The following is a 25,600-nucleotide window of genomic DNA, read 5'->3' as shown; positions in this document are numbered from 1 at the left end:
GAAAAGAGACAAAGGAAGCAGAAAAAGATTAGAGTTCAAGTTTAGGTGGAAAGACAAGACTGTCGGCACCAGAATCCCTGTCCCAAAACAGAGTGCAAACAAATCTAGGTCCATCAACATTTGGAAAAGCATTTGCCTCCTTTCTCCTTAGAAAACCCCAAATGGGGGCTTCTTGAGAGGACACAGACCTATGGGATGAAGGGGGGGGCAGGAAGGGGGAAACACAGCTGGGACCTGGGAAACAGGGTCCCCAAGTCCTCTACAGAGCAGCAGACAATGGAAAAAGTCCCATTAGTATTGGTGTGACATTATGTGGTCCTAATCCCAGCAGTACAATATCACAGCAAAAGTAACAGGAACTTTCAGGGCAAGTAGAAGGGACCGGCAGGGAGGGGAGGCATGAGGAAATGGGGAAGGAGCTATGAGATGTGAACAGAAAGATGAACATAGCGAGAGAGAGAGAGAGAGAGAGAGAGAGAGAGAGAGAGAGAGAGAGAGAGAGAGAGAGAGAGAGAGAGAGAGAGACTGACTTCTGACATTCAGTTATTACAGACTAACAGCAACGTCACATGGTGCAAAGACATTTCATCCAGGCGTGGCGGGTGCATCCAGCTCCACTCCGGAGGCTGCCCCCAACCCCTTCCTGGGATCATCCTCGGCTTGTTCTCCTGATCTGACTTCCATTCACTATCTGCTTCTGGGGCCTACACCCAGACACTTGAATGCCCTCAGCTTGAGCCTCTCTTCCCTGACTTCCACTCCTAGTTTCACCCTTCTCTCTGAGGTCACCAGCAGTAGGGCCCCTCTCCTAGGTGCCCAGGTATACCAGAGAGAGGCGGTGGCTATAGACTGGTTGAATACCATGCCTAGTAGCTCCTCATCTCACATAACCTCACATTCTTTGCTCTGAGCCATCAGCACTTTCTCAAGTACATCTTCCCCTTGACAAGATAAGATCTTGGATGGTTGAGAACAAAAACAAAAACAAAACACAAGACCCAGAGGCCACAGAGCTGCAAAACCAACACGCCTGGACAAACACATGGGAAACCTGCAGTTCTTACTAAGGGGGGCAGGGTGGGCTGTGGGCAGCACAAACACTCAGTAGGGAAGGGAGACCCCTGAGAGACACAAGTAAGATACTGAGGAAGAAAGAGACACAGAGAAGAGAAAACAAAACAGAACAGGACTGTAACTGTAACGTGGCCTTCCAGCAGGGCCCCCATCCTGGCCCCGGGGCTGCAGGCGACAGAGCCGCTGCTGTCTGCAGCAGGAGACAGCAAGTGATGGAGCAGCAGTCTTCAGGAGGCCCCACTTTGCAGGTGAGATGAACACAATAGGATCCAGATGTTGCTTACACAGCCAAGAAAGACCACGGTCATGTGGGGACAGGGTGGAAGGGGAAGCCCCTCGCAGGGCAACGAGAGTCAGGGTTGGGAAACAGAGGTTTGCCTGAGCACTGGCAAAGAGGTGGGCAGAAGGAAGCACGTGTGGGGAGGGGAAAGGAAGTGGGCTGAGAAGGAAGTGGGTTGTTGGAGCCACTGAGAAAGCCTTGGAGCCGGGTCCTTCTCTGGGCCTTCTTCCTGGCAAGGTTTAGCTTGGAAAAAAGTCTTGACTCTCTGACCTCTTGAACAAGAAAAAAGTACAAGGGAAGGAAGCCAGCACTTTATTCTTTCTTTTCTGGGAAAAAACTGTTCTCACCTGAGAAGTTTCGTGTTGCCAGCATGGTGGTAAGGATCGCCCCCTGAGAGAGAAAAGAAAGATTTAGTCATTGGGTCATTCAACAGGCATTTATTAAATGCCTACTGCATGCTTGGCAGAGGGCTGCTAGGTAGCAGAGAGTGCTGGGCCTGGAGTCAGAAAGATTCATCTTTGTGAGTTCAAATCAGGCCTCAGACGCTCACTAGCTATGTGACCCTGAGCAAGTCACTTAACCCTGTTTACCTCAGTTTCCTCATCTGTAAAATGAGCTGGTGAAGGAAATGGCAAACCACTCCAGTATCATTGCCAAGAAAACCCCAAATGAGGTCACCAAAAGTCAAACATGACTAAAACACGTCGTTCCCCCCACCCTACCTTCACCTCCAATAGAATGTAAGCTTCTTGATAGCAAGCACTATTTTATCTCCTGGGTCTTGCAAAGTGTCGGGCACATTTCAGGCATTTTTCAGTAGTGTCCAACTCTTCATGAGCCCACAACACATCAGCATTCATGAGGAGGGCGTGTACTCAGGACACGCAGGCAGGAAATGGAGTGTCAGGCTGGGGAAACGCCAGGTGTACCAATCTGACTGCAGTGTGATTGTGCAAAGGGGAATAATGTGACATGAAGTCTGGAGAGGAAAAAGGAATCCAAAACCTGGTGTGAAGCACAGCACGTGGGGGCTGGGCCCAGAGCTCGGACATGCTGGGCTGGAACTCTGGGTATACATGGCATAATGTCTACAAAGCGCTTTGCAAATGGGCATGTGCTAGTCACGCAGCTCTTTATATTGCATTGATGTCAGCTTGTGTTCCTATTAATCCCTCCTTAGGACCATGTGACCTAGGTGACAGTATTGTTGTTGAATCATTTCAGTCATGTCCAACTCTGTGTGACCCCATTTGGGGTTTTCTTGATAGAGATACTGCAGTAGTTTGACATTTCCTTCTATAGCTCATTTTACAGATGAGGAAACTGAGGCAAAACAAGGTTAAGTGACTTGCCCGGGGTCACACAGTCAGTAAGTGTCTGAGGCGGATTTGAACTCAGATCTTCCTGACTGCAGGGCTGGCACTCTATCCACTGCACGACCTAACTGCCCATGTAATACTGTGCTAGTCATTAAACCTCTCTAGTCTCAGTTTCTTCATCTGTAAAATGGTGGTCATAAGATCTGTAGTATTTACTCAGCACTATTACGAGGATAAAATGAGATCATTATGTACGGGGCCATATAAACATCTGTTGTTATTAAGCCAGGTTGGGAAGGACCATGATGAGGGATTTAGATTTTTTTTTTCCTCCAGAAGCAACAGGGAGCCTTTGAAGATCCTTGAGCAAGCAAGAGGCCTGTGCCTTGGGAAGATTATTTCAGGTGAAGGCTGCTGTGTGAAGGAAGGATTGGAGAAGGGCCAGACCCGAAGCAAGGAAACCGATGAGGAAGTTACTACAGTGCCTGCTCACAGAAAAGGATCTTATCAACTCTTTCACACCAAGGGATGAATGGCTGATGATGTTTGATGTGTAATCCCTCCCAAGATGTTTTCATTTTAACAGAGGACAAGACTCTTTGGACCAAGGGAAAGAATATCTAAATGGGGAATTTTAGGTATCAGTTATTTGGTGTGGGAGGTGTTTTTTTCCCCCTGGTGGGAAGTCAGAGTGTCCTTGAAATAAGTGGCCCACAGGAATCTTGACCTTCATCTTTAACTTCCTGGTCTCTGGAAGTCCTGAATAAAGAAACAAATTCAAGATCTGCTTTTTGTCTGGTTTTGGTTCTATATTTTTTTTTAATGATTCAATGTTTTTGAGTTCTACTTCTAAAGCTCTGAGGGCATATATGAAACCGGTTAAAAAACCTGCTGTCAATGCAGCTGGCAAGGTGAAGAGCAGGGAGCAGGATGGGAGAGAGCAGAAGAGAAGGAAACAGAGGCTCCGTTGTCCCTCCATCTTCCCTCCCATTTCGGCCCAGTGGACCATGGACTATTCCAAGCTGGGATCAATCAAGAAGGTAGAAAGCAGCAGAAAAAGGAGGCTTTTTGGGGTACAATTCCCCGCACCCCACCCCACCCCTGAGAGTCTGCCTTACCCGGCAAGCGCTCTGCCCAGAAATCCTTGGCTTTGGAAGGCCGAGGGAGCACCCCAAGGACACTTACTACTGTTTGGCTTTTTCAACCCATACTAGGGGAACCTGTAGGCTCAGGCATAGTTTTTATCTTCAGCCTTCACATTCTATGACCGATTTCTCAACCCTCAGCACAGCTTTGAGATTCTAGGAGAGCCAGGAAGGATGTAGCCTTTTAAGGAGAAACTGTACCTCCCACCTTTCCTTGGAGAAGTGGTGGACTAGGGGTGCAGAATATCGAACATGCTATCTGATGTGCTCCCTGGAACAACTGGCTTTGTTTAATTGCTTTTCTTTGTTACCAAGGTAAGCTCACTGAATGTGTATACGGGTGGAGGGTTGGAATGACTGCATCAAGAAATGGTTGTGGTATAAAAACAAATAACAACGATAAATTTTTTTAAAGCTGCACAAGAGTGCGACCTGTACAAATGTGTCATTTTCCTGACGGGAAAAAAAAAGGGAACTTTCACTGAAGAGGAATGTGGAATGTTGCAGATGCTGTTAGAAGTGACCACTGTGTGGCTTGTGTTTTTCTTTTCAGAAGGGAATGCTTACTTCAGACTGGGAGAGATGGTGAGAGAGGAAAGGTCATGTCTTCAGATATCTGTGATGTTAAAACAGAAGGCACCAACAGCACTTTTAAAGAAAAGAAAAGGCTTTACCTTAAGCTTTCTCCTGGCATTGAATTTCTTGAGACACTCCACAGTCTCCTGTCTGTGCATCATTGAGGCCACGGTTGAGCGTTGCTGTAAGAAGGAGGAGACGCTATTAGAAGGTGAGGAGGAGGCCCTTAGGAATGGAAAACGTCGTTCCATTGTCCCCAGTGACTTGACACAACCAGGAAAAGGGGCCAGTGGGGAGGAGACAGTGGCATCAAAGCTAAGAGGTTTCTACTTTTTCCTGGTGACATAGAGCTGAGAGATACAAATTCACCAATTATAGATTAAGGTCAGGAAGCCAACCTCAACCAGCCAGCACAATCTCAAACCATTCTTCCTTCTGGTGATCTCCAGCTGGATGTGAGTTCTCTGAGAGAGGAGACTGATTCTAATTTTCTAATCTGTTCTCCAAAGTAATCTACCAAATTATTTTGAAACTACAGTTATCCCTTCCACATCACAGGGGTTAGGGGCATGGTGCCCCCACAATCTGGAAAATCCTCGTAAAAATGTTTGGCTCTCCTTTCATATCAGAGAAGTCTGAATTATTATGATATTAAACGATATCAAAACTATGTTGATATTATACAATAGTACACATAAATTTTATGCATTACTGAGTTTCTAAATATTTTCTGTGTCATTTGTTGGCCTTTGGGTATTGTCTGTGGCTTCCACAAAACTCCCCAAAAAATTCCCATTTAATTTCTTATGCTGAGCCATGATATATCGAAACCACAGAGGGGAAAGTCGCGATGTGAAAGGGATAACCATAGTAGATATTCCAATAACACTTCAAAGTCTGATCATCATTTCAGAAGAAATGTGTCTAGTGGTTGATTGGCCTACCAACCTAGAAAGAGTAAGACTCCTGATTTGTCCTGGTTGTGTAAGCTTCACATGTTACAGTCATCAAAAATGAACAAGCCTGGTACTCCTAGGAGCCACGGGGTACCTCACAAGACTGCCTCCCCTCATTCCCATAAAGAAAATCCAACTACCCAAGCACTTATGTGCCAAGTCCCGGGGCCCCAAGGGAGACACTTACGCAGACCCATGGGTGTTTCAGGGCCTCATGAGCTGTGATCCTTTTTGCAGGGTTGATGGTTAACATCTGGTTGATAAGGTTTTTGGCTTCAGGAGTGACAGTATCCCACTCAGGGGATGGGAACTAAAGGAGGAGGAAGAGGGAAAAAAAACCTCACAAGAAGAAATCTAGAATGGTGCCTGGAACTTCCTCAAAAGACCGAATCATCAGCACTAAAAATAGGCCTTCTTACCAACCCAGCCTCACTGCCCCACCCCCCCAAATCTTACACCTCTCTCCCCAGTTCACCTTTCTGCCTTGAACCCTTCACAAATGTTGTCAACTCAAGGACAAACAGGGAACAACAACATCAAGCCCAGCCTTTCCCTTTCCCAATGGCCCCCACGTTGGGCTAGCTGCTGAGAAGATGCGCCTACCCCACTGGGCAAAGAGTGAAAGTCCTGGGAGTAGGAGGGGGAGGACACTAAAGCCAAGGAAGAGTCAGCTAGATTACAGTTTGGTCTCTCAGCCCTCCAGGGCACAGAAAACCAGTTCTCTGTGAAGCAAAGGCCCAAAGGTCTTGCTGATCCATGCCCAGCTGGTTGCACAGCCCCAACAAAAGAAGTTCTGAAAAGCCTGGACTTACATCATAAGCTCCGGCCTTGATCTGCTGATAAAGTTTGTGTTGATCTTCATCCCAGAATGGAGGATAACCCACAAGCAGAATGTAGAGGATCACACCTGAGGAGGAACATTGGGATGGGGAGGGAAGGAAGGAGTGACCTTGTCCTGTCCTCCATAGCTCGCCACTTCTACAAACCAGGGCTCAAGGAAGCAGATCTCATGCCTTGAGGTCCAAAGGCTTTTGCATCACTCCCCCTGCTCTCATACATTTCTGTGCTCTTGCTTCAGACACCCTTTAATTCTGTCTCCTTAGCAAGGGTGGTGAAATAAGTGAGGAGAACAGGGGCTGAGCTGGCTCACAGAGCTTCTGGCCTACCCTCTCACACAGTCCAGAAGGGACCTCAGAGGCCATCTAATCTAACTCCCCCCCCATTTTACAGATGAGGAAACTGAGGCCCAGAGAGGTTTAAGTGAAGACAGCATTTGGAAATGGAAGGGACCTTAGACATTGTCTATGTGAAGCCCCTTCAACCTTCATTCCCCACTGTAGAAGGGCAAGGACTACTTAATTTATGTCTTCATATCCCCAGCACCTAAAGCAGTGCCTGGAATATAAAAAGCACTTAAATGCTTACACATTATTCACAGTGGGCAGAGGGCCGGACCAGGAGTCAAGAAGACCTGAGTTGAAATCCAACATTATCAAATGCAATTTTCAAGACTGAATGAGCCCAGTATTCCGAAGAGCCATAGGGAGAGAGCTCTTACGAGCTGTGTGACTCTGGGCAACCTCTGTCTACTTCAGTTTCCCCATCTGTAAAATGGCGATAATAATAGCATCTGCCTCCCAGGGTTGTTGTGGGGATCAAATGAGATATTTGTAAAGCACTTTGCAAACCTTAAAGTGCTATATAAACATGAGCCGTTATTATTGCTATTATTTTTAATCGACAACAATAAAGTAAAGTGACTTTCTCAATATCACATGGGAAGCAATTATCTGAGCCAAGATTTGAACTCAAGTCTCCCAACTCCAACTCCATTGTTCTTTTTACTACATTCTCTGCCTCCAGAAATAAAATAAAATAAAATAAAATATCCCAACTGTCAACCCCCTCCTGGGTTGCTTTGGTTTTTTTTTAGTGCTCCCTTGAATTTTGTAATAACTTTTGAACTAAGAAGGACAGCTGGATGTTATCACCTCCATTTTAAGTGCTAGGAAATGGACACACAGAGAGCTTAAGAACTTGTGTAAGGTCACTCAGCAAGGTGGTGCCAGAGCCAGAGCCAGGACCCAGGTCTCCAATGTTTTTTCCACTGTGCCAAAAACTGTTTGAGGAATACTGAGAAAACCAAAATATCTGGCGAAGAAAACTCTCTTTCGCCATAACACTGAATTGGGCTGGGAATGTCTTTCTCTAGAAGTAGAAGAAGCTTCACATACTTCATTAATCTCAAATGACCTGGAGTTGTCTCAGAATAGAAGGAACATGAAGCCAGTCACACATTCATTCTGTTGCTAGACAGGACTAGGATTAAATGCCGTTGGTCAGTTATTTCAGTGTTTCAGTCTGCATGAGCTCACTTAGGGTTTTCTTGGCAAAGATACTGGAGTGGTTTGCCATTTCCTTCTCTATCTCATTTTACAGATGAAGAAACCGAGGCAAAGAGGATTAAGTGACTTGCCCAGGGTTACACAGATAATAAGTGTCTGAGGCTGGATTTGAACTGATGAAAATGAGTCTTCCTAACTACAGGCCTGGTAATCTATCCACTGCACCACCCAGCACCTTAGCTATTGTATCTGCTGCCAAAGGTTGAAGCCATAAACGTTTATAGACATAAACAGATTACACACATGCACAAATATATATATATATATATATATATATACACACACACACACACACACACACACACACACACACACACACACACACACACACACATACATATACAGAGCTAGAGTCGGGCATTTTTTTCCTAAAGGCTCAAGTCCCTGTCTCTCTGACTTTGCACAGCAAAGTTCATGCTTAACCTCTCTTGGAAGCCAACTTCTGGGATCTGATGCCTTCGGGCTGCTGTCCTCCCTCCCAGGCACCTGTCAGAGCTAGGACAGACCTTCAAGATGCAACCTCTTCATTGTCAAATTAAATAATTCATGGAGGGTTTACAAGGCCCACACGTGACAGGCTAATTATTTCTTTCCAGATATGATAGGTCTCCATTGCTCAAAGCCCTTCAAAAGCTTTCTGCTGCCTAATGAAGAAAATCCAAACTCCATAGCAGTGCCTTCAAGGCCTGCCATAGCCTGAGCCCTCCCTCCCCTTTTAGCCTTCGTGAACATTCCCTCTCCTTTACTCTAGGCTGCAGCCAGACTAGGTCACTCACTCCTTAGTTTTCCTACTTCTAGGCCCTCTACCCTATGCCTGGAGTGTCCCCATCATGGCCCCTCGTTGGCTGTACTCAAAGGTCACTTTCTCCACAAAGCCTCTCTTCAGGTGATGGTCACCTGTCCCTAATCTGTATTCTTATGAATTTATGCTATTATATATTTTAAACGGGAGGGGTCCTAGACTGTGATTTTACTCAGCATTGGGCATTCTAAGTGTGAAAATTCCCTCCATTGTTGTAGACTGGAAATTAATTTATAATTTATGGCTTGGGGGAACTGCCTGAGTACACTGAAGGGATAAGTAATTTGGCCACAGTCACACAGCTAGTGTCTGCCTGAGGCAGGACTTGAACCCAGATCCTTCTAATTCCAAGACTGGTCACTCTCAATTAGGCTATGTTTCTTTTTTCTTTTGGTTTTGTTTTGTTTTGGCGAGGCAACTGGGGTTAAGTGATTTGCCCAGGGTCACACAGCTAGTAAACGTCAAGTGTCTGAGGCCGCATTTGAACTCAGGTCCTCCTGACTCCAGGGCCAGTGCTCCATCTACCATGCTATGTAGCTGCCCCTAGTTTCTTACTACAATATGTATAATCTATGCAATATATAACTGCCATTACTAGATTGTAAGAGCCTTATAAGTAGAGACCAGGCCTAATTTATCTCTGTCTCTTTCTTAGCCCCTACTGCAGACTAATACATTAACATTTTTAATACATTAATACATTTTACTAAGTAAACGAATGGATGGATGAGCACCTGTCATCAAAGTCATAGGTTGGGGGATCATTCAGAGTTGGAAGGGACCTTATAGATCACTTAGGCCAACTTACTCATTTTACAGATGAGGAAACTGACACCCAGATAGAGAGTGATTTTTTTCTAGGTTATACAGATATCTAGGACAGCTAGGTAACACAATGGATAGAGCACTGGGCCTAAAGTCAGGAAGACTCATCTTCCTAAGTTCAAATCTGCCCTCAGACACTTACTAGTGGTGTGACCCTGGACAAGTCACTTAACCCTGTTTGCCTTGGTTTCCTCATCTGTAAAATGAACTGGAGAAGAAAATGGCAAACTACTCCAGTATTTTGCCAAGAAAACCCCAAATGAGATCACAAAGAGTCAGATATAACTGAAAACAACTCAACAACAACAACAATAAATGTAGACATTTACATCACTAGGTAAAATGGTGGTGTCTAGTTTGTAACTAACCCAACCAACCAGGCTTCCCAGCTACAGCTAGTTGAATTGATGAGCCTTTGGCATGTACTTCTTCCTAGAGGCATGTATCCTAGTTCACCTCATGACCCTACCACGAGCTGGGCTGTCCTCCAGCTCCTATGCAGCCTCCTTGGCAGACTCACCACAAGCCCAGATATCCACAGGCTTTCCATAAGCTTCTTTACGCAGAACCTCTGGGGACAGGTAGCCAGGAGTGCCTGCAAAACCTGGCCAGGAAGAAAAAGTAGAGAGATGAGATGGGGCAGTTAGGATCTTTGGTAGGAAGGCTAGCTGCAGTTGATTTACCACTGCTGCCCCCCGACCATGACCACACACATGCACACAACACAATGCACACAAATGCATATGCACGTGCACACTTATACATACACATGCTTACACACATGTGCCCATGTGCACATGCACACACACACACACACACACACACACACACACACACACACACCCTCTGCCCTCACCCAGCCCATCACTCACCAAACCATGCCTGCTGGTCCCCTTGCACCTCGATGGCCAGGCCAAAATCTGCCAGTTTCACTGCGGCTCCTTTGCACTTACTGGCCAAGAGGAGATTCTCTGGCTGTCGGGCCAAGCCAGTCAGCAAAGTGTGCAAGTGGCACCGCATAGTGTGAAAACACAGGGGGAGGGTTAAGAGGGAGACAGGGGTGGGGAAAGGGAAACAAAACAGAAACAACAACAAACAGTTTGCAGAAAAGGGTTAGAGACTTTAGATTGAACTCTGCCAAGGAGAGGCTGCCAGGCCCTGGGATGAGAGCTCATTCGACTGGCACCCAGAGCCACATTTCCAGTTTGTCAGGATCTGGGCCCAGCAGGGCAGAGGGAAGGAGGCAGCTGACAGCCTTGGTGGCTTGTGAGTGGCTTGTGGGAACATTGCTTCCTAAATGTCCTCCGGATAACAAGTTGTAAGATCATCAATTTAAAGTTAAAAGAAACCATCAGTTCCAACCCCCTAATTTTACAGATGAGGAAATAGAAACACAGAGACATAAAGTGACTTGCCCAGGGTTACATAGTTAGCAAGCATCGGAGGCAGGGTTTGAACCCATGCCTTCCTGACTCCATGTCATGCTTCCTCTCTGACCCAGCTCCATCAAGTGTCTGGTACTGGATGTCACTGCTTCAGTTTTTTGAACTTATGGCTTCCCCATTCTAGGGATTCTCAACAACTCCAATTCCTCCTAGAGGAGGATAAGAGTCCTACTTCAGTCATCTTTTCCTAATGGCTCTATCACAGGAGAGGACCAATCCCACAACCTCCTCCCACTACATCCCTCATCACTCTGTCTTGACTCCCAATAAATATTTGTGATTTGATGTTTCTGACTTCTGGGCCCCTCAAGCAAACCTGGGGCTTCAGAGTACAGACACTGGAGCTGTCCCGGGTACTAGCAGCCACCATTTCGGACAGTCTAAAACCTCTTCTTCTGAGCAGTCCCCCTTAAGTCTGAGACTGATAACCCAGAATCCTTGGTGCCTCCCCAAGAAGAAAAGCTCTCAACTCCTCTCCTGGAATCAAAGACAGTACTTCTGATTAGCAATTCCATCACTATCTTCCTTAGGGTTCAGACTCCCTGGTCATTTCTGAGCTGTTTGCCTGTAATGCAAATGTTAATGCTTGGTTATCTCAATCATTGAACCAGCCTGGAAAACTCAGTCTCCCACAAGGGACCAGAACAGCTGCTTCACACTCTCTTCAATGGTCTCCTCTAGAAACTGTAGGCTAGACAGAGTTGGAGGTGACTTAGTTGCTACCTTGAGGGACAGCAGGTAATCATGGTCCTGAAAGGATTCTTTCACCTAAAGTATATTTTACCAGCCCTAGAAAGTCAAGGATATGCCACTAAAAGACTGCAAGCAGGAAGCCGGTTGGCACCCATCTCTACATTTCATCCTATGGCAAGACAAAAAAAGCAAAGACCCACAGTCCATTCATAGGATCACAGAACTAGAGCTGGAAATGACCTCAGAAGCCATCTAGTCCAATGCCCTCATTTTACAGATGAGGAAATGAGACCAAGAGTAAGTGACTTATCTAAGGTCTCACAGACAGTAAACATCAGAGGTAGGTTTTGAACTCACACCTCCAATTCCAAAGCCAGCTCTCCTTCATTGTATCACATTGCCTCCTAACAGAGGGGCCCTGCATAGCCACAGCCTCCAACTCTTGCCCTGCTATAAGACATAAAGACACCTTGCTCCAAAAGGAAGTTCTGCTCTCTAATTGAATGGAAGCCTCACTGGGCTCAAACATCAGTTCCACAGAGGGCAGCAGGAGGCCAGAATAACCAGGTTACCTGTAATTTATGATACTTCCTCCAAGTCAGGAAAGAGAAAATTGCTTTGGCCTACTCCCATGACTGCTGTAGCATGACACAGAAAGCTTCAGACTTTAAAGACTATCATTCCCAGATCAGGTCAATTAACACAGATTCCCAATCTAGCTGGAGAAGGTGAGTTACTGGAAGGATCCTTTTCAAACCAAAGAAGACTCAGTACTTGACCAAACAATTCCAACTAGGATTTCTGCTTGAGAATGATGATTCTCTCCTGAACTGCACTTAACTAAAACCACTGGAATACTGGATGAGATGACTCTAAGGGGTGAGAAAGAAGGACTCCCTTGCCCCCAAAAACAGCACCTATATTTCAACCCAGAGAAAACCATGGTCACAGCTCCAACTTTGGTTCCCGATCCAAAAACTATCAGGGGAAGTTGCTATCATAGCTGCTAAAGCTATCGTACCAAAATCCTCATGGCCACACTAGTTTCTAAAAATTCCATTCTACCCACAGTCTGGCTGAATGCTTGGTTATGAGAGTCTCTATCCTATTTCCCCATCTGAATTTCCAACATAACACAAATTAAAGAGAAGATGACTCAGAATGGGATATCTCCACCAATGGAAATTAGATGCTAAGTGGATCCTAATATAACCATCACCACCCCCAATGCCTCAACATACACATACTGGCCAACTTCAAACTCAGTAGATCTTAAAGTCAAAACTTTAGCAAGAGAAACCTTGCTGTTCACAGCATTAAAATAATCCTTAGTCAACTCTCAGTCATGTAATCAAGACTAGGGGTCTTCTCCAGAAATGTTTTATTGATTACAGATTTAAAAATAGAAGAATCCTTAAAAGGCAACTAGTTCAACCCCCTTGGTTTATAGACAAGAAAACTACAGAGGCCCACAGGAGCCAACTGATTTGCCTAAGGTTACACAGCTACTAAGTAGAAGAGCTGTGACTTGGACCTAGGTTTTCTGACTAAGTGCAGTGTTTTCCCCATTATACCACACTACCAGAGCCATAACAGGCATAGTAGCCACCCACCTTCCAAGAAGAGGGGCTTGGAATAAAAGAGTAGAACTGAATAACATGTCTAGAGCTTTTACACTTGAGTTTAATAAAGTGGCTTTTCCCTATCTGGCATAGCCCACCTGAAGCCCTTAGCTACCCTCATTGCATTGACATTAGGATGGGGCAGGATACAGCAAAGCTATAGTGTCCAGTAATGTTCAATAGGATGTGCTCAAGGAAACAGATTTGATGCCCAGAAGATGGTGAACAAGACTTTGAAGTAAATCATATTGCTCTGGGAATGTTCAATAGATCTTTATAGGCTATGCCTGTCCTAGTACACTCAACTTCCCTCAAAGACAGCAGAAAATCAAGGGCATTTGTAGGTGCTCAAAGCCCTGGTTTGGGGCTTGAAATTTCACTACACAGAAAGCAGACTGTGTAGGAAAGCCTCCTCTTCTCACAGCCCTGGCTAGCTGCCCAGGATTACACAATGTATGTTGCTTGAACCAGGCAGATAGGCTTCCCAGCTCTTTCTTCCTTTCTCCATACTTTCTCAAGGTCTCCGGCTCATGAGTTTGCATAGTATAGGTGGATTATCATGACTATCATAGCTCCTGAGCTACCAGAATTGCTAGAAGCAATGCTTCTTCATCTTTCCCACATCAGCAGGGACCAAGCACATACTGCCTCCTGTCCTGGCCCCTTAGGGCTATTCCAAGAATTCCTAGAGCTCCAGTTGAGAGATCTTTGTTCTGGAGAGCTAGACTGGGAAGTACAAGGGGTTTTTGGATGGACAGAAATCTGTGCATGTTCCTTAGAGCTCATCTAGAATTGGTAAAGTCAGTATATGGCTTCAGCTAAAGCTTTTACATAAGTAAGCCTCTCATTAGGGACAGAATAGAGACAACATTTTCCAGTAGTGAGGCAGGAAGGAGTAACTTTCTGAAAGAGCTTGTCCCTAGGGGGAGCTGGAAGGAGAGGCACCAAATAGGTAGGGGTGAGAATTACAGGAAGGTAGAGGTGACACTAGGTTGCTTTCCATTTCCTACCAACCAGATAAAAGAGAAAGCTCTGGTCCTGCTAATTAAGAGAGAGCTCCTGGGCCACCATACTCTGAGATGAGGTTCCCCTTTGGGCCCTTGTAAACAAGAGGGAGGATCACTCTGGCAAGCTACTCTTTGGCTGAAATGATCTTTTCTGAATCAGCCACAATAGAGCCCAGCCTCTCAGGCATTTAGAGGAGCCATTTAGGAGTCCATGACAAGATCTTAAAATTACAACCTGCCCTCCAACCCCCAACCATGTTTGAAAATTATGTCTTATGTGTTAGTATTCACTGGAGGCCTTAATCTAATGCTGTTTAAAAAGGGGGGGGGAGGACACATGAGATCACGGGATTTTAGAATCAGAAGGGATCTTAGAGAACACTTAGTCAAAAATAAGTGCCTCTATACCATGGATGGTGGAATTTTCTGGCATGAAGAATTAGAAAAGTCATATTGAAAAGTCGCCTTCATTAGGCTGCTAATATATTACACTAGGGTAGTGTAATGGGCATTATCCATTATCATTATTTGGGCAGCTGTCTATCTTGCCCATTTCTAGCCTTGGCTCCCAAAGCCTCAGGATAGAGAGATCTAATAGGGTCTGACTGGACTTTTCAAGTAGGAGATAAGAAGCCCACCTTATCACCAGTTTCCCCTCTGTCACTCTCTCTGTGGGGTGGGCTGTTCCAGGCATGGTGGGGCTTTTTCTGAGCCATATCATTGCCACTGATTCTCATCCTAAATTCTTGGTCCACCCTTTTTTCTCCACAGGACACTGGGTAGGCCCATTATAATTAAAAAAGGAGTTTCACCCTGGAGCATTTGGGACACTTTCTAACCCAGCAGCAAGATGGAAGAGGGGCCTCCTGCAGCAGACTCCTTGTCTTTTTGGCCACACTCCTACTGGAAGAGGTTGAGGTTATGCTGGAATGATCTGGCACATTCTCATCAGTAATTTTGCTGATTACATTCAAAACACGCAGTATTTTTTTATTTAGGCATTTTTGTTTGTTTTTCCTCTTTTTTTCAGCAAAGATTCTCTCCCTGTTTGCAGAAAATACCTGGAGAGGGAAAGGAAGCACAGATTGGAAGCATCTTGGCTCTAGAGTTAATTAGAAAAATAATGGATAGCAGCAACAAGGTTAAGGATAAGAAAAAACCAAATTTGCCTATGCCCCAGTCCCTGAGAATCTTCAACCATGACATCCAGATATTCCCAGCCAACCCTAGCAATGCCCACAGTGCACCCATGTGCTTGCATGTGCACACACACACACATACACACACACACACATACATACACACACACTCCCACCCAACTGGCCAGTTGCCTTCTTTTCCCTCCATGAGGGCTGTAGGGGAAGGAACAGTTTTTCCTTCATAATCTGAGAGCATCCATGGACTCTCTTTTTTCTTTTTTTGTGGCAGGAAGCTGGGCTGCATGGGAGAGACGTGAGGAAACCAGAAAATACAGGGCACCTACATGGTGATAGAAAACAAAGGACACAAAGAAAACCAGACAGGGCATGCAGACCGGAGAGTGGCCACTTGGCCTTTGGCATCAGACCTGAACTCTGGGGCAGCGAGCCTGATGGCAATGATATGAGTGTACAGATGTGAAATCAGAGGTTGATCCAATGAATGGCTTCCACTTCCCTGCCCTAAGTGGGATAGAAAGTCTCTCCCATGCTCTACCCTTTGCACAAGGATCCTGATGACTTTTCTACCTGACCACTGCTAACTTGAAACCAGCTCAGAACATCCATGATGTTGTAGAAAAGGGCATGACTTCCAGAAATGCAGGTGCCCTACTGATCCCAGAAGTACCAGACCACAAGACAGACCAACCCCTCCACCATCTAGGAAGCAAATACAACTACCCACAACCAAGCAAGGCTAAGGCCGGTGAGCAAAAGGGATGACATGCTTGTGGCTCAGGGCATTAACTTCAGCCCAGCTGGGAAGAGAGGGGGCTAAGAACCAACCCAAGGGGAAGGCCTGGCAAGGGCCAGGAAGGGCTTATCTGAAGGATGGGGAGAAAAATGATAGAAAGGGAAGAAATCTTGCTTCTTTTGGCTTCTGAAACTCATCTCCCAGGTCACTTCAAATAGCTGTTCGCCATGCTGACCCCATTTGTCAATAAAACTTAGCTAAAACACATTCTACTCAGCCACCCTCTGGCTACCAGACACCGTGATGGCAGCCTTTGAAGGACAGTAGGAAAAGCCTGTGCTATCTGCACAGGGGTAATAGGGCCTGACCAATTGCAGTAGACCTGTCTTTCACCTCTTCATCACATACCCAACAAGCCTCCTGGCAGACTAACCAGAGAGAGAGAAAGAGAGAGAGAGAGAGAGAGAGAGAGAGAGAGAGAGAGAGAGAGAGAGAGAGAGAGAGAGAGAGAGAGAGTCTGTGAAAATACTGTCATGGGTGTAGAGCTAAAGAAGACCTTACAGGCCATCTAGTCTAACTTTCACATTTTACAGATGAGAAAGCCCAGAGCAGTGAAGTGATTTACCCAAAGTCCATAGATTAAATGGTAGAACTAGGATTCCTACCCAAGTCCCAACTCAAAATCCAATGCTCTTTCCACTAAACTACACTGCCTGAAAGGCTGACTTGGTATCAATAAGCACACTAAGGGCCCTTCTGAGGGCACCAATGACACCCTGTTAGTACCACATCACTCTCCACATACATACAAATACAGCAATGTAGGGGGTGGGGCAGGGAGGAGGAGGTTAACTGCTGTCAGAAACCACTTGGAACCACTTGGAACTGACCCAGGTTTTTTTTTTTTGAAAATATTTTTCTAAAAAAAGCATGCAAGATACGAAGACGGACGGAGAGACGACAGACGGACAGAGCATTGGGGCAGAAAACTCACCTTGAGGTCTCTGTGGACGACCCCCATTTGGTGGCAATGGAGAACAGCCTCCAGGATCTGCTGGATGCAATGACTGCATGCAAACACCAGGGGGCGTGTTAGTTCACGGTGAGTGGTAACAACCACAAGGCTGGTGGGAGGGGATGAGGAGGGAATGGGAAGAGGGGAAAAGGAGGTGAAGGAAGAGGTGGAGACTGGAGAGGAGGAAGAGAAACAAGAGGAGGAAGAGAAAGAAGAAGAGGAGGAGGAAGAGGAGGAGGGCAAGGAGGAAAAGGAGGAGGAGGATGGAGAACGAAGGATTCCCCTGACCTCAGCTTCTATGCTAAGAGGAATTTCCCCACGTGGGAGGTTTCCTCTTCTTTAGCACTTTAGGGAAGGAAAGCTGCTTGGGTGGGTGAGGTACAGCGGACTGGAGGATGGAGAAGAAATGCCTGGTACTGATGGGAAACCCCTTATCTTCCCCTCACTAGCCCGTCTTTTTGTTAGGTAGGGGTGTGTGTGTGTGTGTGTGTGTGTGTGTGTGAGAGAGAGAGAGAGAGAGAGAGAGAGAGAGAGAGAGAGAGAAGAGAGAGAGAGAGAAGACTTAGAACACCATACCCTGCCCAGGCTTGGAGTGGGGGTGGGGTTCCCCTGGGCTCCTAGATTTGTAAAGAAAGGGATTTTCACATTGTCAAGAAAAACTTGAAGAGGTTCTTGTTGTTGGTCCTTCCTCCTCAAAGAGGACCCTGACATCAGGAAGGTGATGTCATGACTTGCAAGTTAATTGGATTTAAGTGAGGCAGGGCTGTGTGGAGTCACCAGCCTCACTATCTCCTCCAGGACCATCTGGGTCCAGTGGCCAGATACAGATCAGGAGGACTAGAGATGGCTCTGGATGCAGTGGGAGACCTTGGCTTTTTTTAAGCTAAGGTCTTTAATGGGTCTCAGTTTGAGTGAAGCAACACCCATTCAGTCATTAAGGCTAGGTAAAAAAAAATGAGGCAGAAAATGGCCTGGAGGAAGGGTAGAAAGAAGAGGAGTAAGAGGGAGAGGAAGGGAAGGGAGAAAAGAAGAGGAGAAGGACAGTGGGGATCATTAGTCCTCAGAAAGCACCTATGGTTTGGACGGAAGGAAGAGCCAGTTGGAGGAGCGCAGCAGGTTAGTGGATAGGATGTTCCCATCTCCCGGGGATCTCTGCCTGCACCAAGGTCCCAACACCTAGGCAGTCAGGATGACCAAGAAGAAAGGCAGCAGCATGTGAGTCAGTGAGGCCATGAAGAGAAAAAAGGAGGGAGTCAGCCAGGCTCAAGCCAGCCACCTGGCCCCCCTCTAGGCCTCATTCCTAAGGCAGACAGTTGGGCAAGAAGCAAGTGCAGGGCCTTCCCTGGAGCTCCACCTCCTACCCTTGATCTGAAAGGAGGCAAAAGGCCTGTCCTCCTACAGGGAGCACTGAGATAGAGGAGTTCTGGCAGGGACTCCTGACTTACCCACATCACCCTCATCTGGGCTCAGCCCCCACTGCCCTCTCTTCTGCTCAGCTCAGCTCTATCCTCTGAAGCTCGTACCCTCAGTTACTCACTGAATTCAGAGGGACATAAGAGGTATGCCCATGGGCATTAAATAATGGTGGGATAGTCCACATAGTGAAGAACTTTCAAAGCAAGGTAACAACTTTTCTTCTTCTGCCTTCTTACTTGGTTCCGACAATGTTCTATCTACTGATAGGACTTGGAGATGAAAGGAATGAGGGGGAAAGGGGAAAGGGGGAAAGGGCTTCATAGGGCAGAGCTCGAAGGCCCCAAATTTTCACTCTTTCCTGGGGAAGGGAAGCGGCAGGCCAGTCCCTGACACCAACCCTTTCCATCATAAGTTATACCCATTGTTAACTTGACATTCTCAACAGCCTAAACAGCATCTCTGGGAGTATCTACTGGTAGTCCTGACAGGCTGGGTCCAAGGAAGAAAAAGAGGGAGAGAGAAGAAAAGGAAAGGAGTTGTGAGTGGAAGAGAGAAAGACACGAGAAAGAAAAGGATGTGCACATAGGAGGAAGGGAGAGAATAGCCCTCCGGGGTACAAATGCCATTGTTTGTCCTACCCTGGTCTAGAGCCAGATCTGGTCACAAGCAAGGTGCTTTGAGACTGGCCTGTGACCACAAGTGGTATGGCTGACAGAGCTCAGGACTTCCATTCAAGTCAGCCACCTGTAGTGCTGGGGACTGTGTCCTGTCTCAGCCCTTGTCATTCAGGGATGTACAGTAGGGCTGGCCAAACAGACCAGCAGATACAGGAGGAAGGGGTACCATGGTTTTCCCTTCTTCAATGAGTCTGGATCATCTGGCATCTACACTGGCTTTAGGTATGAACACAGCTGAGAAGTAGAGCTAGAGGGCCAACCAGGGGCATCCCAGAAAAAAAAAAGTAACTTTCCTCTTTATGTAACATCCAGTAGATTTTTTGGAAGAAGTCCTGTTATTCTACCAAATCCTGCCCAAATAGCAAATGGGTCCGACCTGCAGTCATCTCATCCAACCTCACATTTTACAAAGGAGGACACTAAAGTCATATAGATAGTCAATATGGCGCTTTCCATTGCACCACATGGCCTGGCTAGGGGAGCAATTTTCTTAGAAGATTCCTTAGTCCCCTATCTCTAGCTGGTCCTGTGACTCTGGATGGGCTTTCTTCAAATTCATGACTTCAGTCTTCCTTGAAATGAAAATTCTCAAACAGCTGTGACTTCAGGAAACCAGCTCCAATCTACTGCACTGCTGCTGCTGCTGCTGCTTCGTGCAATGACACCTCCCAGTCATGCAGCTCCAGTTGCCTTGCAGTTCCCTCCATCTCGACATTACAGAGAAGGAGCAGATTGACCAGAGCCACCCTAGTAAGATTTCTGAAAAGAATAGTCACATTGCTGCCACTAAAGGCAGCACTGCCATCTGGAAAATGGGTATATCTGGGCATCAGCAAGTCCAAGACAAGAGAGGAAAAGGATAGGCTTCTGCCACCGAGTAGGGTCAGACCCAAGGGTAATGATCCCTTCACTGAGACAGCCACTAGTCGTTGAAGGCAACATTAGCTATTGATTCTGATGCCAGGAGAAAGAGCCTAGAAATTACAACTCCATTGGACCTGTGTATAATCTCTTTATTTCTAAAGCCATAGGAGAGAGGTTAGGTGCTATGGCTAAATAAACCTCTTTCTGTTAACTGTTAAATGACCTATAAATGTCTCAATTCTTTCCAGGCTGACCCTGACTTAGGCCTGGACTATAATACCTTCCTCCTTTCCACTCATAGGGCCAATGCCCTAATTTGGGCCCTTATCATGCTCGAATTCCCAAAGGTATTTTTCCCTGGTCTCTCTGCCTTTAGTTTCTTCCCTTTACAATTCATCATTCACCCAGATGGCCAAAATAATATTCTTAGGCCTAAGCTGAATTACGTTGTGCTCCTACTCAGTGGCCCTCACTGGCTTCTTGTTGCCTGCATCCTGCAAATAAGGCCCTCTCCAGTTGGGCTCATAGTAGGTGCTTAATAGATGTTTACTGAATTGAACTGAGTTGTTTATTTAAAAAGCTGTTTACAGAACTGCTCGCCTGAGCAGCCAGGCCTGAGCTTTGATACCCAAGTTTCCTAGGCAAGATGCCTTGGCATCAGCATTAAGTAGCATCTTGCTACAGTACTATAAAAGCCCCAAATGGACAGAATCTTCTCTCCTTAGTGCTCAGTCTACACAGGGGATAGAACTTTGTCTTCACAGTATGAGGGCATCAAGCCCACTTTACAAATTAAGAAAATGAGGGCCTAGAGAAGATTCATTCACAGGCGAGGACAGCCCTTGCACCCTCTTGCTTTTAGTGCCTACGTCCAGGAGGCCTCCTCTTTCTCTGCCTGTTTCTATTAAGGGACAAGAGGATGGGGCCCAGCCTCCAAGCCCCTCTCTCTTTCCCAAAAGTCTGATAGTGACAGCTAGAATAGGATCAAGCTTCGGCTGTCCCTCTCCAACCTACCCCATGGTCCTGGTGTGTTTCTGGTTTACAATGATTATCATTAGAAGGGAGTCATTATATCTAATTCTGTCTTGGTCTGAGGATAGATATATTTCTCAGTCACATGAATGAGACAAGTGTTTACTGAACTCCCATAGGGGTCACAGACCCCTGAAGGCTACTCTACCAAACTCTACTTAAATGGTCAGTGGATTCAGTCCGCCCAAGGAACCAGCAATCCAGAGACCATCTCCTCAATGAAATCTTTCTTCTCTTCACTTCACACTGTGACTGGCACATAGTAGGCACTATATAAATGCTTATTCTTTCCACTTCCCTGTTCCTCTTCCTGCCCTCCTTGCCTCAAAGAATGGTGAAAGCTAATTTTCATATACCTAGAACAGATGGACTTTCTGGTTCTGGGCCAAATCTCTGTGGGGTGTGAGATCCCTCCAAATCATAGTCCTCATGCAAGCAAAGATATAGAGCTGGAATGAACTTTAAAGACTGAGAGTCCAACCCACTCATTTTTATAGATGAGAACAGAGGCCCAGAGAGGGAAAATAGCCTAAGGTCACATAGGCTGAAAGAGTCAGAGTCAGAATTGAAACCCCAGTTCAAAGCCAATACTCCTTCTACTAGACCATCTGCCATTTGCAATATCAGGCTGAATATTGACAGAGGTTTTTCTTTCCCTGACAATGATTAAATATATTTCTTCTTCTCTTTTATACCCAAGAAAAGATGCGAGGGATCTCTAGAAACCCAAGTTTGGAGCTTTTTCATACTGCCACCCCAAATAACTCCCCGGCAGCTGTTTCATCTCTTCCACCCAAGTTATATGCAGCCTTCTTCTCCCTCATTGTTGCTGTGCCTCTCTCCCATCCAGCCTAGCCTGCTCTCTCCAGGCTTGTACCACTGACAAATTCAAAGGCAACAACTACAGTTATTCCTTCCACATCACAGGGGCTGGGGGCACAGTACCTCCACGATCTAGAAAATCTGCATAAAATTTTTTGACCCTCCCTTCGTACCAGAGGAGAAGTCTGAATTTTTTCTTTTTCTTTTATGGGGTTTTTACAGTACCTTATTGTAAAAGATGGGTTGATATACAATACTATATATGATGTTTTATGCATTTCTGAATTAATAAACTTTTTCTGTGTTGTCTGCAGCTTCTGCAAAACTCCCCCACAATTCCCATTTAATTTCTTATGCCAACCCTCAATATATCAAAACTGCAATGGGGAAAGTTGTGATGTGGAAAAGACAGCTGTAGTTTACAACACCTGCTAAAACATCTCTAACAGGGAACTGTCCGGCCTCTGCTTGAATACCTTCAGTGACAAGGAGCTCATTAGCTCAGGAAGCTCTAGTCCATTTCACTTTAGAATAGTTCTTTCTTTTATCTAGTTTATGACCTAAAAGTTATCAGTTCTCCCTCATCCCCGACTCCTGACCATTAGAACTAGTTCTGCTCTCTGAACAATACCAAATGAACCAACTTGCACTTCTTTGGGACAACCCTTTAATCACTGGAAGGAAGCTATCACTATCTTTGTCTTTTCTTCTGCAAGGAACAATCCAGTTCCTCCAACCATTCCTTTAAATGACATGGGTTCTAGACTCTTCCTGTCACCCTTCTCTGGCTATGATGGAGTTTGTCAGCATCCCATCTAAACTATCACACTCCAGAAATCAGCACAGTTCTCTGGATGTGGTTGACCCATTGCAAAGTACAGATAAGCCACGATTACTCCTCTAGATCTGGACATGTTGTTCCTACAACAAAACAGCCTAAAATGAGTCAGTCACTTTAAAGCATCCCTGTCATATGCACCTGTATTTAGCTTGTGGTTATCTAAAATCCCCCTCCTTGTGTTTTTCACAACCCTGCCCACCCAGGTACTGACTTCTCTTTTTAAACAGAGGTGTCAGACTATGCATTTATCCAAGTTAAATTTCTTTATCTTTTAATTCCAGCCCACCAGGCTATTGAGAAAATTTTAAATTTGAATTCTGACACAAATCATATTATTCATTCTTTTCAGCTTTAGGATATCTGTAAATGGGGGTAATTAATGTAGAATGCTTACCCATAGAATGTAGACTTACTGAAGACAAGGACTGTTTTGATTTTTGTCTCTGTGTCTCCAGGACTTAGTCCAGTTCCTGACACACAGCAGCCACTTAATAAACGTTTGTTGAATCGGATTGAATAAAAAAAAGACTGTCTTTCCCTAAGCTACTAAAATGCTTAACAAGATAGGGGCCACAGTCAGAGACCTGTGGTACTCCCTTAGAGACATGCACCAAGCACAGGAGTGGGGAACCTGTGGCCTTGAGGCCACGTGTGGCCCTCTAGGTCCTCAAGTGTGGCCCCTTGACTGAATCCAAACTTCACAGAACAAATCCCCTTAATAAAAGGATTTCTTCTGTAAAACTTGGACTTGGTCAAAAGGCCACACCCAAGGACCCAGAAAGGGTGGCTTCAAGGCTACAGGTTCCCTACCCCTGACCTAGCATGACATCAAGATATTCACTGGCATTCGGAAGGTATGGCTGTTTAAGATGCTTTGAATCCAACTTGAAGGCCTGGATTTAGACCATATTTCATTATCTTATCCAGTTCAGGGGAGATGTTGCCAAAATGTTTTGTTTGTTTGTTTGTTTTCTTTCTGAAACCTAGATTTGCTTTACCACTAGCACCCATGTGGGTTGTGAATTTTAAAACTACATCCAAAAAAATATGAACTTGGTTTGGTATATATTGTTCTTGATCTCTAGAAACTCACAGGGGTCCCTAGTGACCTCAGAATTCTTTTCTAAAAACTCACAAACTATTTCTGGAGTAATCTCTTGCCAGAGAATGACAATAAATTTAGCAATCTGTAGTTTCCAGACAGGAAGGAAGGAAAGAAACACAGTAGCCAGGAACTGTGCTAAACACTTTGCAAATATTATTTCATTTGATCCTCACGACTACCCTGGGAGGTAAGTGCTCTCAATATCTCCATTTTATAGATAAAGAAACTGAGGTGAAGTGACTCAGAGTCACACAGCTATTAAGTGTCTGAAGTCATATTTGAACTCAGGTCTTCCAGCCTCCAGAACCACAGCTCTATCCACTAGACAAGAAACTTTCCCCCATTTTGAAAACCAATATAACATTCTCCAGTCTTCTGGTGCTTTTCCTATACCACTCAATTTCTTGACAATTACCAACAACAGCTAAGAAACTCTATCTGTGCATTTCTTTAGTACTCAATAGTATTACCCATTTGAGGCTAGCGATGCAAGCTCTTCAAAGGTCCCTCTCTCAGCTCCTCTTCCTATCTGCCATGTCCTGTTCATGCTACTTTTCCCCCACCTCTTCTTGCTGGAGAGGGCAGAAGGAAGCTGGGTGTTGAATGGTCTTTACTCTCTGCTTCGTTAACATTACACCATCTTCCCTCAACAATAGGTCTGTCTCTTTGTTCTTCATGCTCCAAACACTGCTTGAAACAGCCTTTTCTCTCTGTTGTTGGGTTTCTAGCATCTTTTGCAAACCTCAGGTCACACTCTGCTTTATCCTCAACTCCATTCTCATCTTGTCCAGGCACTCTTCTGCATTCATCTTGATTTTTCAAGCCTTCTTCTTCCTCCCTTTAAGCACATCCTTTTAGAAATCTGGGCTCATCAGAGAGTAAGTACTCTGAGACATATACCCCCTTCAGAGACCCTGGCTATAAGCTCATACCTCGATTTTCTCTGAATGTTTTCTGGAATCTGATTTTCAAGAGTCCAGTCCAGGATGTCCAGTATTCTCTTGCCTCTCTGTTATGAATTTCATGATAACAGAGATACGCTTTCCCCAGGTTCTTGTCACTTCCTCAGCACCAATCAGTTCTTCCTTGTTGGTCAGGATTAAGCCTAGTGGAATAGTTCTCCAACCTGCCTCGCCACCTCCCAAGATTAAATTGTCAGTGAAGTGAGTCAATAAATTTACCAGATACTATAATTTTAGGAGAATGAGACTTCCAGAAGGTGCCTGGATTCCAGAAGTCCCCTCTCACTACCCTATCATGCCTCCTGGCCAGTTTCATATCTATATGACACAAGGATATGAGGTTGGATGGACAGCTCATAGAATTGGTCTGTTAGTACATATACCTTAGACAGACACTGGGCATGGATAGTGAGCGGGGGGTCCAGCACTGAACAGGAGTAGGAGAGTGGGTTGGATTGCCTTTGGGAAATTGGGCAATTTTTTTTAATGACCTCAAGCTTCGCCTTGGAACAAAGGCTGATCTTTCTGATTATAGTCTTACACGCATGCTACGTGGCTATGAGTCACAGAATAAAATAATCTGGAAATAATTAAAATTGAGGGTCACCCAAAGGTTAACAGAGAGGCTCATGGTGGGTGCAATATAGCTGCAAAATATTACACATGAGAAATTTTGCATTAGAAGTGACAAAGAGGATTTCATCAGAAAAATATACAACCAGAAAAGCAAAAGATAAACTGATCCCATAGTGAGAGTGAGAGATAATCAATAGAAAGCCTCACATGTCAAAGGTTCTATGAGAAGGCCTCGCCATGTTAGGTGG

The 25,600-nt window shown here is 45.4% G+C and overlaps 1 protein-coding gene across 17 annotated transcripts in view; it reads right to left on the bottom strand.

Moving 5' to 3' along the window:
- CAMK2B (calcium/calmodulin dependent protein kinase II beta) overlaps nucleotides 1-25,600 on the bottom strand; it is a 309,659-nt gene that overhangs the window by 63,833 nt on the left and 220,226 nt on the right. For all 17 annotated transcript variants that reach the window (XM_020984059.2, XM_020984065.2, XM_020984060.2 and 14 more), the window contains exons 6-12: nucleotides 17,037-17,109; nucleotides 10,255-10,357; nucleotides 9,903-9,986; nucleotides 6,163-6,257; nucleotides 5,538-5,660; nucleotides 4,493-4,576; nucleotides 1,702-1,744 (exon numbers count right to left, since the gene is read on the bottom strand). In XM_020984059.2, the coding sequence (XP_020839718.1) occupies nucleotides 1,702-1,744; nucleotides 4,493-4,576; nucleotides 5,538-5,660; nucleotides 6,163-6,257; nucleotides 9,903-9,986; nucleotides 10,255-10,357; nucleotides 17,037-17,109 (605 nt within the window). The remainder of the gene's footprint in view (nucleotides 1-1,701; nucleotides 1,745-4,492; nucleotides 4,577-5,537; nucleotides 5,661-6,162; nucleotides 6,258-9,902; nucleotides 9,987-10,254; nucleotides 10,358-17,036; nucleotides 17,110-25,600) is intronic.

The sequence above is a fragment of the Phascolarctos cinereus genome, unplaced genomic scaffold, assembly GCF_003287225.1.
Source record: "Phascolarctos cinereus isolate Bilbo 61053 unplaced genomic scaffold, phaCin_HiC Scaffold_2;HRSCAF=192, whole genome shotgun sequence".
Taxonomy (NCBI): domain Eukaryota; kingdom Metazoa; phylum Chordata; class Mammalia; order Diprotodontia; family Phascolarctidae; genus Phascolarctos; species Phascolarctos cinereus.
Note: the sequence above shows the minus strand (reverse complement) of the source record. Positions and strands in the feature narration are given on the sequence as shown.